Source organism: Ornithodoros turicata, chromosome 7 (genome assembly GCF_037126465.1).
Source record: "Ornithodoros turicata isolate Travis chromosome 7, ASM3712646v1, whole genome shotgun sequence".
NCBI classification, from domain to species: domain Eukaryota; kingdom Metazoa; phylum Arthropoda; class Arachnida; order Ixodida; family Argasidae; genus Ornithodoros; species Ornithodoros turicata.
Window position 1 is genome coordinate 15,489,004 of NC_088207.1, and position 13,281 is coordinate 15,502,284.

The window sequence follows — 13,281 nt, forward strand, 5'->3', positions numbered from 1 at the left end:
TTACACAGCATAGACTCCAAGCACTGTACTCCACCATAGCACGATGATGACAGCGTATTTTTTTATTTGTTAGTTTCTTCATTTCACCGTGGCTATGGCAATATTGTTTACTACTAAGAGAAAAAGAAACGGTATCCGGGAACCTTCCTCTTCGCAGTCCGTCTGTCGTTTGCTACTTTCTCCCTCACCTCAACCATCTCGTCTGAATGTGAATACTACGCATGCGCTGTGGTCAACTGTGCTTCACGGCCGGAAAGACCACGTGATCAATCACAACAGGGCCCGTAACCAGTTGTGATGTAGGTGCAAGAAAGGCAACCGTACGGTACAACAGGAACATGTTAAGGAGCGGTAACTACACAGGTACTCATGCGCGCAAGACCGACCATCCGGCACTGACTTGGCTGAGCTGGTTCGGAAACCTAGCTTGTGCAAAGAAACAAAATACAAGCAAGCTGATGTAGGTTTCTTGTAAGTAACCATTCCTTTAGTCGTGGAACATACGGACAATGAAGAAACACAGACGGACGAGACCTCACTCATTCCTGTTTGTCCTTTGTTTAGCTCCCCAGGCTTAGGGGAATATAACCAACACTCAGCTAGCACATTCGAGCCGTTCCGGTCTAGGAGACAATCCCGGCCTTTGGGGACCCAAGCACGACGAAAGATAGTTGGAAGACTGTTTTGAATACCCTTGTTATAATGACAAGTTGCAGATACTATTCTTTTGATCTGACTGACACGCAAGACCCACTGGGACATGCGTGGACAGTTCACTCTTCCCGTTTCAAGGAAATTAGATATACTGGAATAAAAGTAACTTATGGCTATATGTCAACTGTTACGTGCAATCCTTCTACTGTGAAACCAGCCTTTATTTCACTAAACAAGGGGGTAAGATGCTTCGCTTGCGATGCCGCATTGGTTGTCCTTGTTTCTGCTCATGAGAATGTAGCCTTTGTCTCCCCATTGTTCTCCCCAGCTGCGTAAAAGAAGAAGAAAGATGTCAAGTACGTTAGCATCCACTCCTGCTAACCGTGTATTCACACGAGCGACATCCTCACGGAATATTCTAGTGGAAGAAAAAGCGAAAACACTGCTTGCGGAGACCAAGTTCCGTCCCATGTTATGTTGAGTATTCACACGGTGCTGGACATCGGAAGTGGCAATGCTGCGGATTTAGCAGACGACACGTAGCAGACGACACCGTCAGCGGGTTTTCCTGTCGTCTGCTACGGAATATCTTGTGGCTGTGTTGCAGGATATTCCCCACGGTTAGAAGTGTAGGTGAAGACACGATGTTGAGCGCTCGTGCTGACGTAACAGCAGAAAGCTATGACGCTTTTCGCTTCTTCCGCCTCTGGGGTAACGTCGCTCGTGTGAATACACGGTAAATGTCACGTCAAGTATTTCAACTAAATGATGCAACGAAACACTAACTTATAGTAAGAGGGAGTTTTACTAGATCGAAATCAAACTCTACGAAATCGATAGGATCAAGGAAGCGCCCAGGTCAAACATCAGTAATGTTCTCTCGGCCACTTTAAAATAATAAGGCGAATCACTCATTTTGCTTTCGGAACCATTTATATGGTGTCCACCTTCCGATGGCGCAATGGTGAAATGCATTGGGAGAGCAAATTTTGCCTCGTGACGAACATAGGGCCGGGCCTATACTCTCGTGCAATTCGTGTTATGATCGGGGTTTGGTTAAAGAGGTTGTGAATCCAATCTCGAATATAGCACGAAAGCGTTGTTGAAATGTAGATTTATGGGTACCAGACATCTCCGTCGAAACCCCTTCACGCTGCGCTCCCGAGTCACGGAGTTATGTATGGCACTTTGTATATGAGGAGACGCTTTCATTCTTGGCCTCCTCGTCCGATCTCGGTAAGACGTAGCACCTAACACGCAGCCCAAGTGCTTAATTTCCGGTCCAAACAGAGATGCCTGTAAACAGGGAAGCGGTGAAACCTGTGACGCCGAACTGCTCGGTACGAAAGCGCTATGACGTAGGGCAACCGGTAGGGGCACAGGGCAACCGGTCAAAGCGTAACCTCCCCCTGTTTTTCTGGAGCTTCTCGGCACCGCTCAGCACCACGGTCGGCGGTGTCCTCGAATTTGGAAGATGTTTAAAACGCAGTTGCATATAAATAATAGGGTATGTGAAGTGGGGCTTAGCATATGAAGTGCGCCGAGTTAGGTGTTCAGAACCTGCCGATACAAAATTACGTCCGTGTGGTTTCTAAAACGCCCTATTATACAGCCCACTAGAGGAAAATGTTTCGCTTGTCCTCCCTCGATGGAACGCTCCGCACCTGACATTGTTGAACCAATGGAAACACTTTCTTCACATCCGCCTGGCAAAGCACTAGCCCCATCTCAGTCAATGTAATTCGTGGACATAATTCGAAGAGTCAACGAAAACTGTGGCGCCCTATACTGTTGGCATTGCACCTTGTAGGATTCCCCTCCCCTGTATTCCACCCGCGCGCCGCGCACGACCCGTGAAACCCCAAATAATTCAGATACTGACAGAATGGAGAACACAAAAGGGGAACCACAGAGTCGGATGTAACTCGCAGAGTCAACGGACGATAACTAGCATAGTATGAGAACGTTACCGAACAGCTACCGCAGCCAGCGCACCCTAGCCATGTCAATCAGTCCGAAGCGGCGATACCTCTCGCGGTTACGAGAACAGAGAACGCGCACAACAACGTCAAGAGGCACTTTTCCAAAGCATATTTTCAAATAAGATCTTTTTGCACAGTTTCTTGGAGGAGGTTAATGCCCCGAAGCATATTACTTATCTTTGCCCCGGGAGTGATAATAGGAGGGCGCTGTACCTGTATTTACCTTGGTATACGAGCTTGGGACATATGGTTACGGAACCCGGCACTGGCGCATTCTTCATCGGAGCGGGTCCCTGATAGCGGTCCCCTATGTGCGTGCCCCAAGTTGCAATGCCAACCCCCAGTAAGGCACCACAATTTTCTTTCAATTGGGAAGGAACAACGTCTGGGTTTCTCTTTTCTTGAAGAATTAGAGATCTTGTTGTGGAGTCTATTAAGTGTATTGATACACGTGTTTATTCGACTGGCTTTAAAAAGATATGTATATATTCTTATCTTCTATATTCTTATATAACTTTGATCCTTATTTATCTTGGAAATTCTTAAACGACACCCTCTTCAGCATGAGGGAGAAAATGGAGCTGGTTTTGAGGCGTCCTACCTTGGAGAAATCGATAAAACCGTACTTTTGAGATATCACGCACCTGTATATACACAGCGATCAAATATGTACGAATCATTATGAATTATTGTTTCAACGGAACCAGAAACGAACATTGCTCTTCAACTTGGGTATTCACACAGTATAGTATGCAGATTATATTGTTCACATTACGAACCACTCAGTGTTCAACTCTGAAAAGCAAAAACTTCGTAAAGGACAAGGTTGTCATTTTCGTGTTGTCTGACAAAGGAAGCTTTTGGAAAACACGCGGTACGTCCAGAATGACAACGTATAGCATGTGCAGCTGTCATCAAAGCTAACCTGAGCGCCGTTCCGGCTTGCAGACCCTAGCGGCGGCGCTTAGAAGTAACTGCGAAATGTGTTTGGGTGAACTCACTCCAGTGAGAGGGGTGACCATCGTTAGGAATGCGTTGTTTTCTGCTATGGGTTGGCTCTATGGGAGCTCTGTGGGGCGGCTCTCTTCCCGCTTCGCAGGCCCCGGAGCGGTGTTCAAGTTAACTTTGACACGAACTGCTTATTCGGACATCAGCTAATTCACGCGACGTTTCAAGGATGAGCTATGGGACGTCTTTTGGTAGTTACCGAGATGCCGCGAGGACCCCCGCGTGATATGCAGGGACATCCTGGGGAAGTCGCATATCTGCCAAACGTATATCCGCAGGACATTCCTTTGACGTCACTGTGTTGTATGGGCAGGAATTTGCCCATAGAACCAACGAACCAGCGCGTCATCGTTGTCACAATGTGTACTTTTCCAGCACGCACCCTGTACATTGCGCGCGTTGGCGCGTACATTTACACGCTCGACCAGTCAAAGGGATACAATACAAAATTCAGCGCGTGACGATGCACGCGAACGTCACGTCTCAGCTTCCATCAATAGAAAAAACGTGATGTCTCTAACCTGTGAGAGGTGGGCGTGGGCCTTTTTGTGGCAATTTGGCTATATGATAATCGCCAGTAAAAGCGTACGCCCACCTCTCTCTTCGAATCAGTAGCGATAACTTCATTCAGTAGCAATCATTCTTGGCAATGGTTGGCGCACAGCGTGATATGCGGTGAAGTTCTGTTTTTGGAGTGCATGTGACGTCGCACGCGAGTGTCATGTATCAGCTGCCATTAACAGAAAAAAAAAGTGCTGTCACTAACCTGTTCTTGACTATCCAGTAGTCGCCATCACTCCCTGTGCCGTAGCCAACCACAAGGGCCCCATGGTGGAGATCTTCAGAGCTGCAGGCAGGTTCGTTGTAAACGCCGCTTCTGCAATGAAACATAAAGTGCCGATCTGATGTCAAATCTGCCCATAAATCTGAAATCGCAGGTGATTGGCTCATGCAGGCGCAGGAGGAGTCACGCTCTAGTGCACCGGGTGGCGAGCAGGGTTCGAATCCGGGCGCTGGCTGTGTGCCTGTGCGGGTCCCTTAAGCGCTTTAAGACCAATGTCGGCACGGTGCCTTGTGGGGTCAGCCCAGTACGCACGATTCCCCACTGAGATAGTCGTGTCGTTGCCCAACCGAGCGCGGCCGACTATGGAGAGGGAATCCATCACCACCATAACACTGCCGTAGTGCGTCCGTAAACTTCGCACGGCAATGTGTATGCGAAAGCGGTATCTACAGTGTTTCTCAAGCAGCACCATGCGTTTTGTACCATTCATGGATACCAGATCCGAGCCCGATCCGACTTCCAACGGTGCAAAGCCGTACGCTTGTGCTCGGGCTAACACGACTGCAGTGAAATGGCAAAAAATGGCACAAGAGTGCATGATAAGCGCGCTGAAACGCCAAGTTTTCCTGATCGCTGTTGACGGCAGGAACGATAGCCAGGTACAGCTGTACCCGATCGTTGTGACGTCTTGTGTCTGGTTGTCCACGCTGTTGCACTTTCATGCGTTACAGATGCGGCGCGGCGCGGTTGTCATGGCAACGAAACACTGCGCTGCCGAGAAGCACATGCACCGCAAGATTTGAGCTCAACTGAACTCCATGCGGTACGGGTTACCTTTGGCAATGCAGCTTACTAATGAGCGAATGAGCTAAGTCTTAGCGACCGGTTAGCATTTCTTCAGTGACCGGTCATAATGGGTCCGTTGCAAAACATCGTTGGTGCACAGCTGATTCCTGCTGGCGCTCACGCCGACCTCATGGGTAGTTTCGCCATGACGAAAGCTTTTTTCGCAGGGCCAGCAACAGGGGTTCCATTGCATTCATCTGTTCACGCGTGTTAACCTTGGTCTACAGCTCAATTATGTAAATGCGCATTCTGTTTAACCCAAAAAGCGTGGTAGCTCGTATTCCGATGCACGAACACACGGCACGGATACAGGGATGCAAGGATAAACAAGCCTACTCTGACGATTGTTCCTCTACTACCAACATCCAGTACCGCTCGTGTCTCATGATGATATATACCCCTGCCCACAAGTCTGACACGGTATTCCAGATAGCTTTCGCTACTAGTTTACATTTACCTTGGTTTTAGTACATCGGAAGGTGTTCACGATAACATTTCCGAGAACATGATAAACCAATCAGCCCTAGTAGCTTTTACGCAAAAAAAACCCCATCATAATCATCATAAACCAATCATCCGATTTCTTTGGAGCAAGTGACATCATGTTGCTAAGCTTGGATTTGATGACTTTTTTTTGTGTTGTTTCCTTTTTCTTTTCTTCTTTTCAAAGAGGCTGACCCGCCTTACATGCAAATCTACACCCAATTATTATTGTTATCGTATAGTTTTCGTTGAATTCTTACGATGCACCAAAACTAAGTAATATTTGGTATTCTACCCGTACCGCCTGCAGTTTTCTACGTCTGCAGTAGCATATACAGATGGCGCATCTAGAAAGGGAAAGCCCGCGTCGGTATTGCATCGGAAGGCGTAGCGCAAGGACGACGTCTTTCGCGTCAAACGTCGTCAACAGCTGCGGAACTCTATGCCATACTTTTCTTTCTGCAGCATATCGTTGATTTGCTCCGCAGGAATGGGCTGTGGTCACAGACTCAAAATTTGCACCCCATCTGGCATGCGAGGCTTATCCGCACACCTAGTGATGGATGTGTTGGCTTACCACCTTGTCTACGAAGCAGGGCACAGGCTGGTTCTCTAGTGGGTTCCAGCCCATTGTGGTGTCGTGGGGAGTGAATAGGCCGACAGCGCCACAGAAGCAGATCTGTCGTCTCGGAAACTGACGCGTACTGCGCTCCTGAGAGGAGGCCGTCGTCCCATACATGGACGCCTAGTGCCTCCCCTGGCTCGAGTCCTGGCCAATGGACTATTCTGACATTCTCCCCCGTCTATGTCGAGAAGGGTTGATCCAACGATCGCTTTCCGCATGCCACGAAACAGTTTTTTAACAATTTTTAGCGAAGGAAATTTTTCTGTGACTCTCTGCTCACAAGTGGGAAAATTTGGCAGCAGGTGCATAATGGCACGCTACATCTTTAGCCCAGCCAGGAACATCACTTGAGATATTAAACGATGAGCAACTTACTTGTAGAATTTGAAGGAGTCATGACTGGCATCGATACGTACAGAGTTTGGCCCCGCTCTGGCCACGGCCCTTTTTAGAGCATCTTCGCTGCCCGATTCGACGATATGAAAACCTACAGCAGTAGCTCCGACATGGCTTGGGTCGTACTTGCAACTTCCGTTACGAGCCGTGTACGGATATGACTCTTCCGTGTCGATTCCACCATTAGATTGAATGTACAGATATGCGCTGAACTGGGTTCCTCCGTTGCAGCCGAATGATCGTGTATCACAATCCACCAGGTTCTGCTCGCTGAGGGAGACTAGCTTGCCCGTCTTCCGGAAATGCTGCCCTTCGAGACTTCCAGTCGTTGCGAATGCCCAAGAGGAACGACACTTACCCTGCATAACACGTCGACAAGTACAATTTATTTCTGGACACGAGAAATGTGCAGAAGAAGCAGGCACTACAACCAGCTGTGTTATTTTGGTAAAAAAAGTACTGTTTGGGACACGGTTGGGACACACGAGCAGTCGAGCGCGGCCTCCTCATGGAGGATGTTGGTATATCTCCTTCTTGCGCGACAACGCCGATAGGGGATCGCTCCAACACGGGCTGGAGATTTTAGACAACCGTGTCCCATACAGTACAATGATGAATATCATAATGAGGATTAAAGCCCTACATTTTCCAGAATTAGCAACGACTTTAGTGCAGGCCGTTGGTAAGCTGAATTTGAGAATGCGTCTAGAAAGTTTGTAATGATGAGAGGTCATACCGTATCATAACATGGCATGTATTGTCGTATATTTTCAATGATGTTCATCGAGTGAACTCCGTTTTTTTCTTTTTTTTTATGTGTTCCTTTTTCAACAGAGGTTGCGAGTCCTGGGTGAAGCCGATCGTGCTGCTGATCAACGTTGACGTCACGAAGAAAGCGAATAACTGACCTTGTGGAAATTAGTAAGAAGTCAAGATGGTGGGCGCGATACCCAATTACAAACCATAGTCCAATCATCGTTAAGTTACTATGGAGCAGCGAAGTGAGAACTGGCTTGCGAAAACAGTGACTGAGCTACAGTTACTTTTTTTATTACGGTTACCGATCTAGACTGACTTAGTTACACTATACAGTGGCATATTCAGCTATCCTTTGATGACAGATTGAAGTGGAAGGTTTAGGCCGAAAGTCACCGATATTTCGAACAGACACTGTTCTTCTACTGGAAGAACAGCTGCTTCTTGCACACTTCTGCTTCGATATTTCGTTAATTTCCAATTATCATTTAATATCAACGTCTGGGTGAATGCGGCTCTCAACTATTTTATTTCAGCTGATGTGGCGGGCAGCCGGATATATACATCACATGCTTGTTGCACATACGCTGTGATTGTTTTTCGAAGGTAATATTATTAAGCGCCCTGCTAGTATTAACATTAGTATAATAGTAATATCGGTATGCTGAGCAGATTTGATCCAACGCTCGCTTTGCGCATGACACGAAACACCTATCGTCAAAATGCTGCAGTAATTCATAGAATGCGACTAGATGTGGCTTTTACAGCTCAGTGGCGTTACCGCTTCAGACAACTTGACTCCCCCAGCTCCTGTCACTGCGGTGCTGTAGAGGATCCAGAGCACTCTTCTTAATTGCCCACAGTACCAACCTTCCCAAAATGCACTCTCCGGGTTTCTTAATCAGGCGTAATTTAAAACATGAATCACCCAAAACTAAAGCTTACAAAACGTATGTACGCTCAACTTTAGAGTATGCTGATATCGGTTGGGGCCCACATGCACAAGAAGGAATTAACAAGCTAGAGAACATTTAGAAAAATTCAGTTAGATTTGCTGTTAATGACAAGAGCGGAGCATTCTAATGTCTACTTTACGTAGCTAAATGTGGCTTACCACATTTAGCTAGTAAAGGGAAACTTGAAATTGCTGCTACCATTACCTCACACCTTTATCTGATAACCGCACCGGAAAGGAGCACAATTTACAATTCAGACATTTTCTGCCACGTAACGAGCCAGCCCTCCAACGCTGTGCCCTCAGCGCTCGCTTCACCTTTCTGGATGCCATAGGACTTCGATGCTTACTGTGAAGGGACTCATTATTTCATTCCCCACACCACCACCAGCTCTGGTGTAGAGTATCGCCCCGCCCAGTATTATTCTGAAGGACTGCGAAACGACCTTTGGAAACCGACACATCGGGAAAATATGCCACAGCCTGAGTAACTGTACGCCATTTAAGTTTTACAGCTGTTTTCAACGAAACTGGTGTAGTTGCTGTAGCTATAGTTACCTCCCTCGAAAAGTATCTCGTTACGCTGTAGGCAGTTACTGAATAAGTAACCAGTTACAAGTTGCGTGAAGCCCAGTTTCAACTCGAGGCTGCCATGATGCTTATAGCGCAGCCATAAGTGAAACTGAGATCCAATGATTGCAAGGAGCGAAGATTATCTGCACACGACCCTAAGCAAAACACAACATTCATTCGTCCACCGCGGCCACAGTCATGAAGGACTAGTGGCATGGAGACACGCACTTTTACGCCACTACTGGAGCCTTTTCATTAACTGCCACATTTTAACAGAAGGCTCGAGTCCATCGTCAAGAAGCTCCGTTATGGTGAAGACAATTATATGTTCAAGATGTCAGATGTTCACGCTCCATCACACACACAGAAATGCGACGGAGCTAAGCAAGAATCACGTGTGATGCGGAACGTGTAAAGCGTGTAGCAACGACTTTCCATTTCCAGACGAACGAGAGAGAGAGAGAGAGAGAGAAAAAAAACGACTTTACTCGATGATCTATTGTGAACTGCAAGTTATTTTTCTGTTCAGGCAGAAGTAGATCCATGAATATATTTTACCTAGACTTACCAGCTGCCCAGCTCACCAATGTCACGCCTTACAAAAATGTTTAATGATTTTTTGTTGAAAAGTCAATAACTTTTGGCATCAGAGCCATCAGAATTTGTGATGAATTTATGTTTAGAATTGGTCGGTCTTTTCTGATGCATACTTGATGAGTGAGTTTCTCATTGGTTTATGCTGTTTTTCTGCTAAGTTTTCAATGCTTTCCCAATTAGTATATGATAGATTTCTGATTAGTCTACGTGCAGTATTTCTGATGACTTCATGTTGTGTGGCGATATTGCCTACACTGCACGCATCACGGACACAATAAAAATAGTACGCACACCACTCATTAAAAAGTTAATGTAAAAATTCTGTAAGGTTGTTGATGATAATGTGATGTCAAAATACATTAGACCTTGCATTTCTGTTGTATTTTTGATGATTCAACTCCAAAACCATTTTTGTAAGGGATATACAACGATCCTGCAATTGTCATGCGAATGGCCACGACATCTTCTGTGATGTCCTTTCAACGCTCTTATGCTACGTTCCCAAACAAGTGATTGTGACAGGCGCGTGCGTAAGAATATCACTTTTGTGTCGCACTCGCTCGAGTATTCCCCTATTGCGAGCCACGCAGTGCGAGCGTGAAATCACGATCTCGCTTATATCTGCAGCCCCTTGATATATTCGCTCACGCATGCAAGATGACGGTCAAGAAGACGAAAACATACGCGCATGCTGGCACATAGAAATGTGATACGGCTAGTAACTGTGATAATTGAGAGTATACTATATCAAGCACAAAAATCGAGGCTATTTTACGTGTGTCGCGGTATTTCAAACAAACCACTGTGTAAATAACGAATAAAAACCGTCGGTGCAAGGGAACAAACAAGATGAAGAACGAAACGACACGAACAATGCACGTCCCGTTCTTCATCTTGTTCCCTTGCACCGAGGGTTTTTATTCGTTTTAATCATGAAGCAACCTGGCCAATTTTTAGCCATCTTCACTTTATTGTGTAAATAAATTGTGATGCGATGCTTTGTGAATACAAAACAGATGATAAAATGTTACGAAACTTGGGCAAAGTCTAGGAAAAATGTAAGCAACGCCGTAGGGAAGATACATGTGGCGTGCGAAGTTACGAGGGCCAATGCTCAAGAGATAAACGGTATCAAAAGCTGTCATTACAGAACACGGAAATCAGCGCACAAATTTGTCTGCTTGGTAGGTGCACTGAACATAATAATGAACTTCTTTCATAATGACGTTTGCGCCTGTTTCTTATTGCGTACAAAGTTTAAAATATCTATAACGGGGTATTATGTGAGATATAGACGAACTATACACATTTTGGACAACATTATATGAGTGCAGTTTTCGGCTCCAGCGTTTCTCGCGAGTACACCTTTGGGAACAGAGGCGCCGGACGCGATGTCGCTAAGCCATAGCAGAGGTAGCCATGCCTCGTCCTCGCGTGGCTTTGCAGCCCTCGCTGTAAACCTCGCTCATTTAGGGACGTCGTATTATTGTGCCTTAGTGCAATTCAGTGCACATCAGTGATGAGAATTTTACTTTCGTTCTTGCGTTTTGTGAGTCCTCCAGTAAATTACTTTCAAGAGAAAGAGACGAAGAAAGAACAGCAGAACTCTTGAAAATGGCGTACCTGATTTTTCACGGGAGTTACATAGCCTTCTTTACGCCAGTCGACCTCGTCCGGAATATCGTACAAAGAAGCTTCGTTGTGTACACCCAGTGCAGTCTTCTTTCCCTGGTTCGGACGGTAGCCGAGGTAAAGCTGGCGGTACTCCTCCGATGTCTGCAACAAATAAGAATCATGAAGGACGCGTTACTTTAAGTGTCACGTTTATTAGCTTGCTCAACAGAGTTACATGCACCGCTTCTTCTGACGTACGTAGTTTGCATTAATACCTTCTGAAAGTTCAATAAAAATGGCGCTCCCGTGTATCTGCCGCCTCTTCATCTTGTCGACCTTGTGCACCAGCCTAAAAAATCCCCGCTCCATACCACCACTACGCACACACAAATACGTCGGAGGCAGCTATTCCAGTGCGCAAGCTAGAAGATTCTTGATGCGTCCCGTTGTGCTGCTTCACTTGTCGACACACGAGGCAAAACGCGTACCCTGAGAGAAATATTTTGGCGAGTATAAAATAAATCCTAAGGAAATCGTCAGAGATTCTTCCGATAAAGCATGGTGGGTCAATATGTCAGTGCATCTGAATACATGGAGGGATCGCTTGAGGGATCTCTTTGGCGAGCGGTAACATATACATTAGTTTCTAGCTTCTTATTTCTCACGTTATGCAATGGTGGTCCTTATATGGTTGCCTCTGAACCACTTACATGCAACTGGTTACGCCTTCAATAATTCCAATTGCATCAACAGCTTTCGTAACAGCGTTTTACTCCCCGTTGCAACGTTCCTATCAAAAGTCAAACGAACCCTCACCAAATCAGCAAAACTGTTGACAGCCACCGTGTGCGTCCGAAGCCCCAGGTCATACTCTAGGTTGTGCCTCCGGATGAAGTCCAAGTTGTCTTCCCAGATGAGTCTTCGGACGTGTTCTTCTTCTGGTACATATTTCTTGTTGTAGATGTCCTTGTAGATTTCCCAGTGTTCGTCTAACTCCGGCCTGGGCACTGTCCGTGCCAGGACACAGCAAAGAACCGCAGAGAGTGCAAGAACCCGAAAAGACATTGCCTCGATTACCAGGATGCAGAACACGAATGCGGGATGCGAGATTTATATCACCTGTAAAGTGCGCGAGATAGTCTTATCTCGTTCATTCGATGGGCTAAATGGTCAGTGATATCGACTGTTCAGTGGTTGGTCGAGTACGAAGCCCAGCAGGACTTGAATGGACCCTTCCGAGAACAATTCAAATGATACGAACCTTTGTCTCCAGCCTGACTGTGTGCGAGAAAAAAATGTGCGTCATGCGTATTTTCAGCGCTGTGGAAACGCGAAATCAGTTGCGAGAACATCAGCAAATTTGGCCTCAGGACCCTTGCTCCGGGCAGACTTGTACCCGTTACTGAAAAGTAATTGATTACCGTTACAGTTACTTCTACGGAAAAAGTAATTGATTACCATTACCAATTACTCGAATCCAGATGTAACTGAGTATCAAGTAGAAAAATAAAGCGTTACTCCGGTCGTTACTCTGCATTCGCGCAAATTATACCAGTCTTTGTGTGCCAAAGAGAAAAAGTGAAAAAGGTTAACAGGCGGTACAGCTGAAACAACACGGAGAATAAACACGCGTAGGACAAGTAGATCTGTACGTCTACTGTATTTATCGCCCGGGAACACGTTGCCCCGATTGTGGAAGAACATTGCTCGGAACTTCCCCATGACTCACTAAGCCTCAAAAGCTACATTTACTAGCACACCGGTGTTGAGGAAGAGGTTAGGAAAAGAGACCCTGAAATTCCATAGTGTTATTACAATGACCTCCGCTTGCTATAGTAGAACAGTCCAAAAGGCTGACCGCACGAGGGGCTTGACTTTGGGAGAACATCTGAAAGATACTTCAATCTCTCCCGGAAAAGTAATCGATTACTCAGAAAAGTAATTGATTTCTTCAAAAAAATACTTTACCTTTAAAGTAATTGATTGCAAGTAACGCAATTACTAGTAA

At 46.1% G+C, this 13,281-nt stretch overlaps 1 protein-coding gene across 1 annotated transcript; it reads right to left on the minus strand.

The window, feature by feature from the left end:
• Positions 1-860: 860 nt before the first annotated feature.
• LOC135400234 (procathepsin L-like) lies at positions 861-12,377 on the minus strand. The gene is made up of 5 exons (XM_064632007.1): positions 12,090-12,377; positions 11,283-11,435; positions 6,758-7,137; positions 4,411-4,521; positions 861-982 (listed from the first exon to the last, which is right to left on the minus strand). Exons 1-5 carry the CDS (start codon positions 12,336-12,338, stop codon positions 883-885), a joined length of 993 nt encoding a protein of 330 aa, XP_064488077.1. The 5' UTR covers positions 12,339-12,377; the 3' UTR covers positions 861-882.
• Positions 12,378-13,281: the final 904 nt, after the last annotated feature.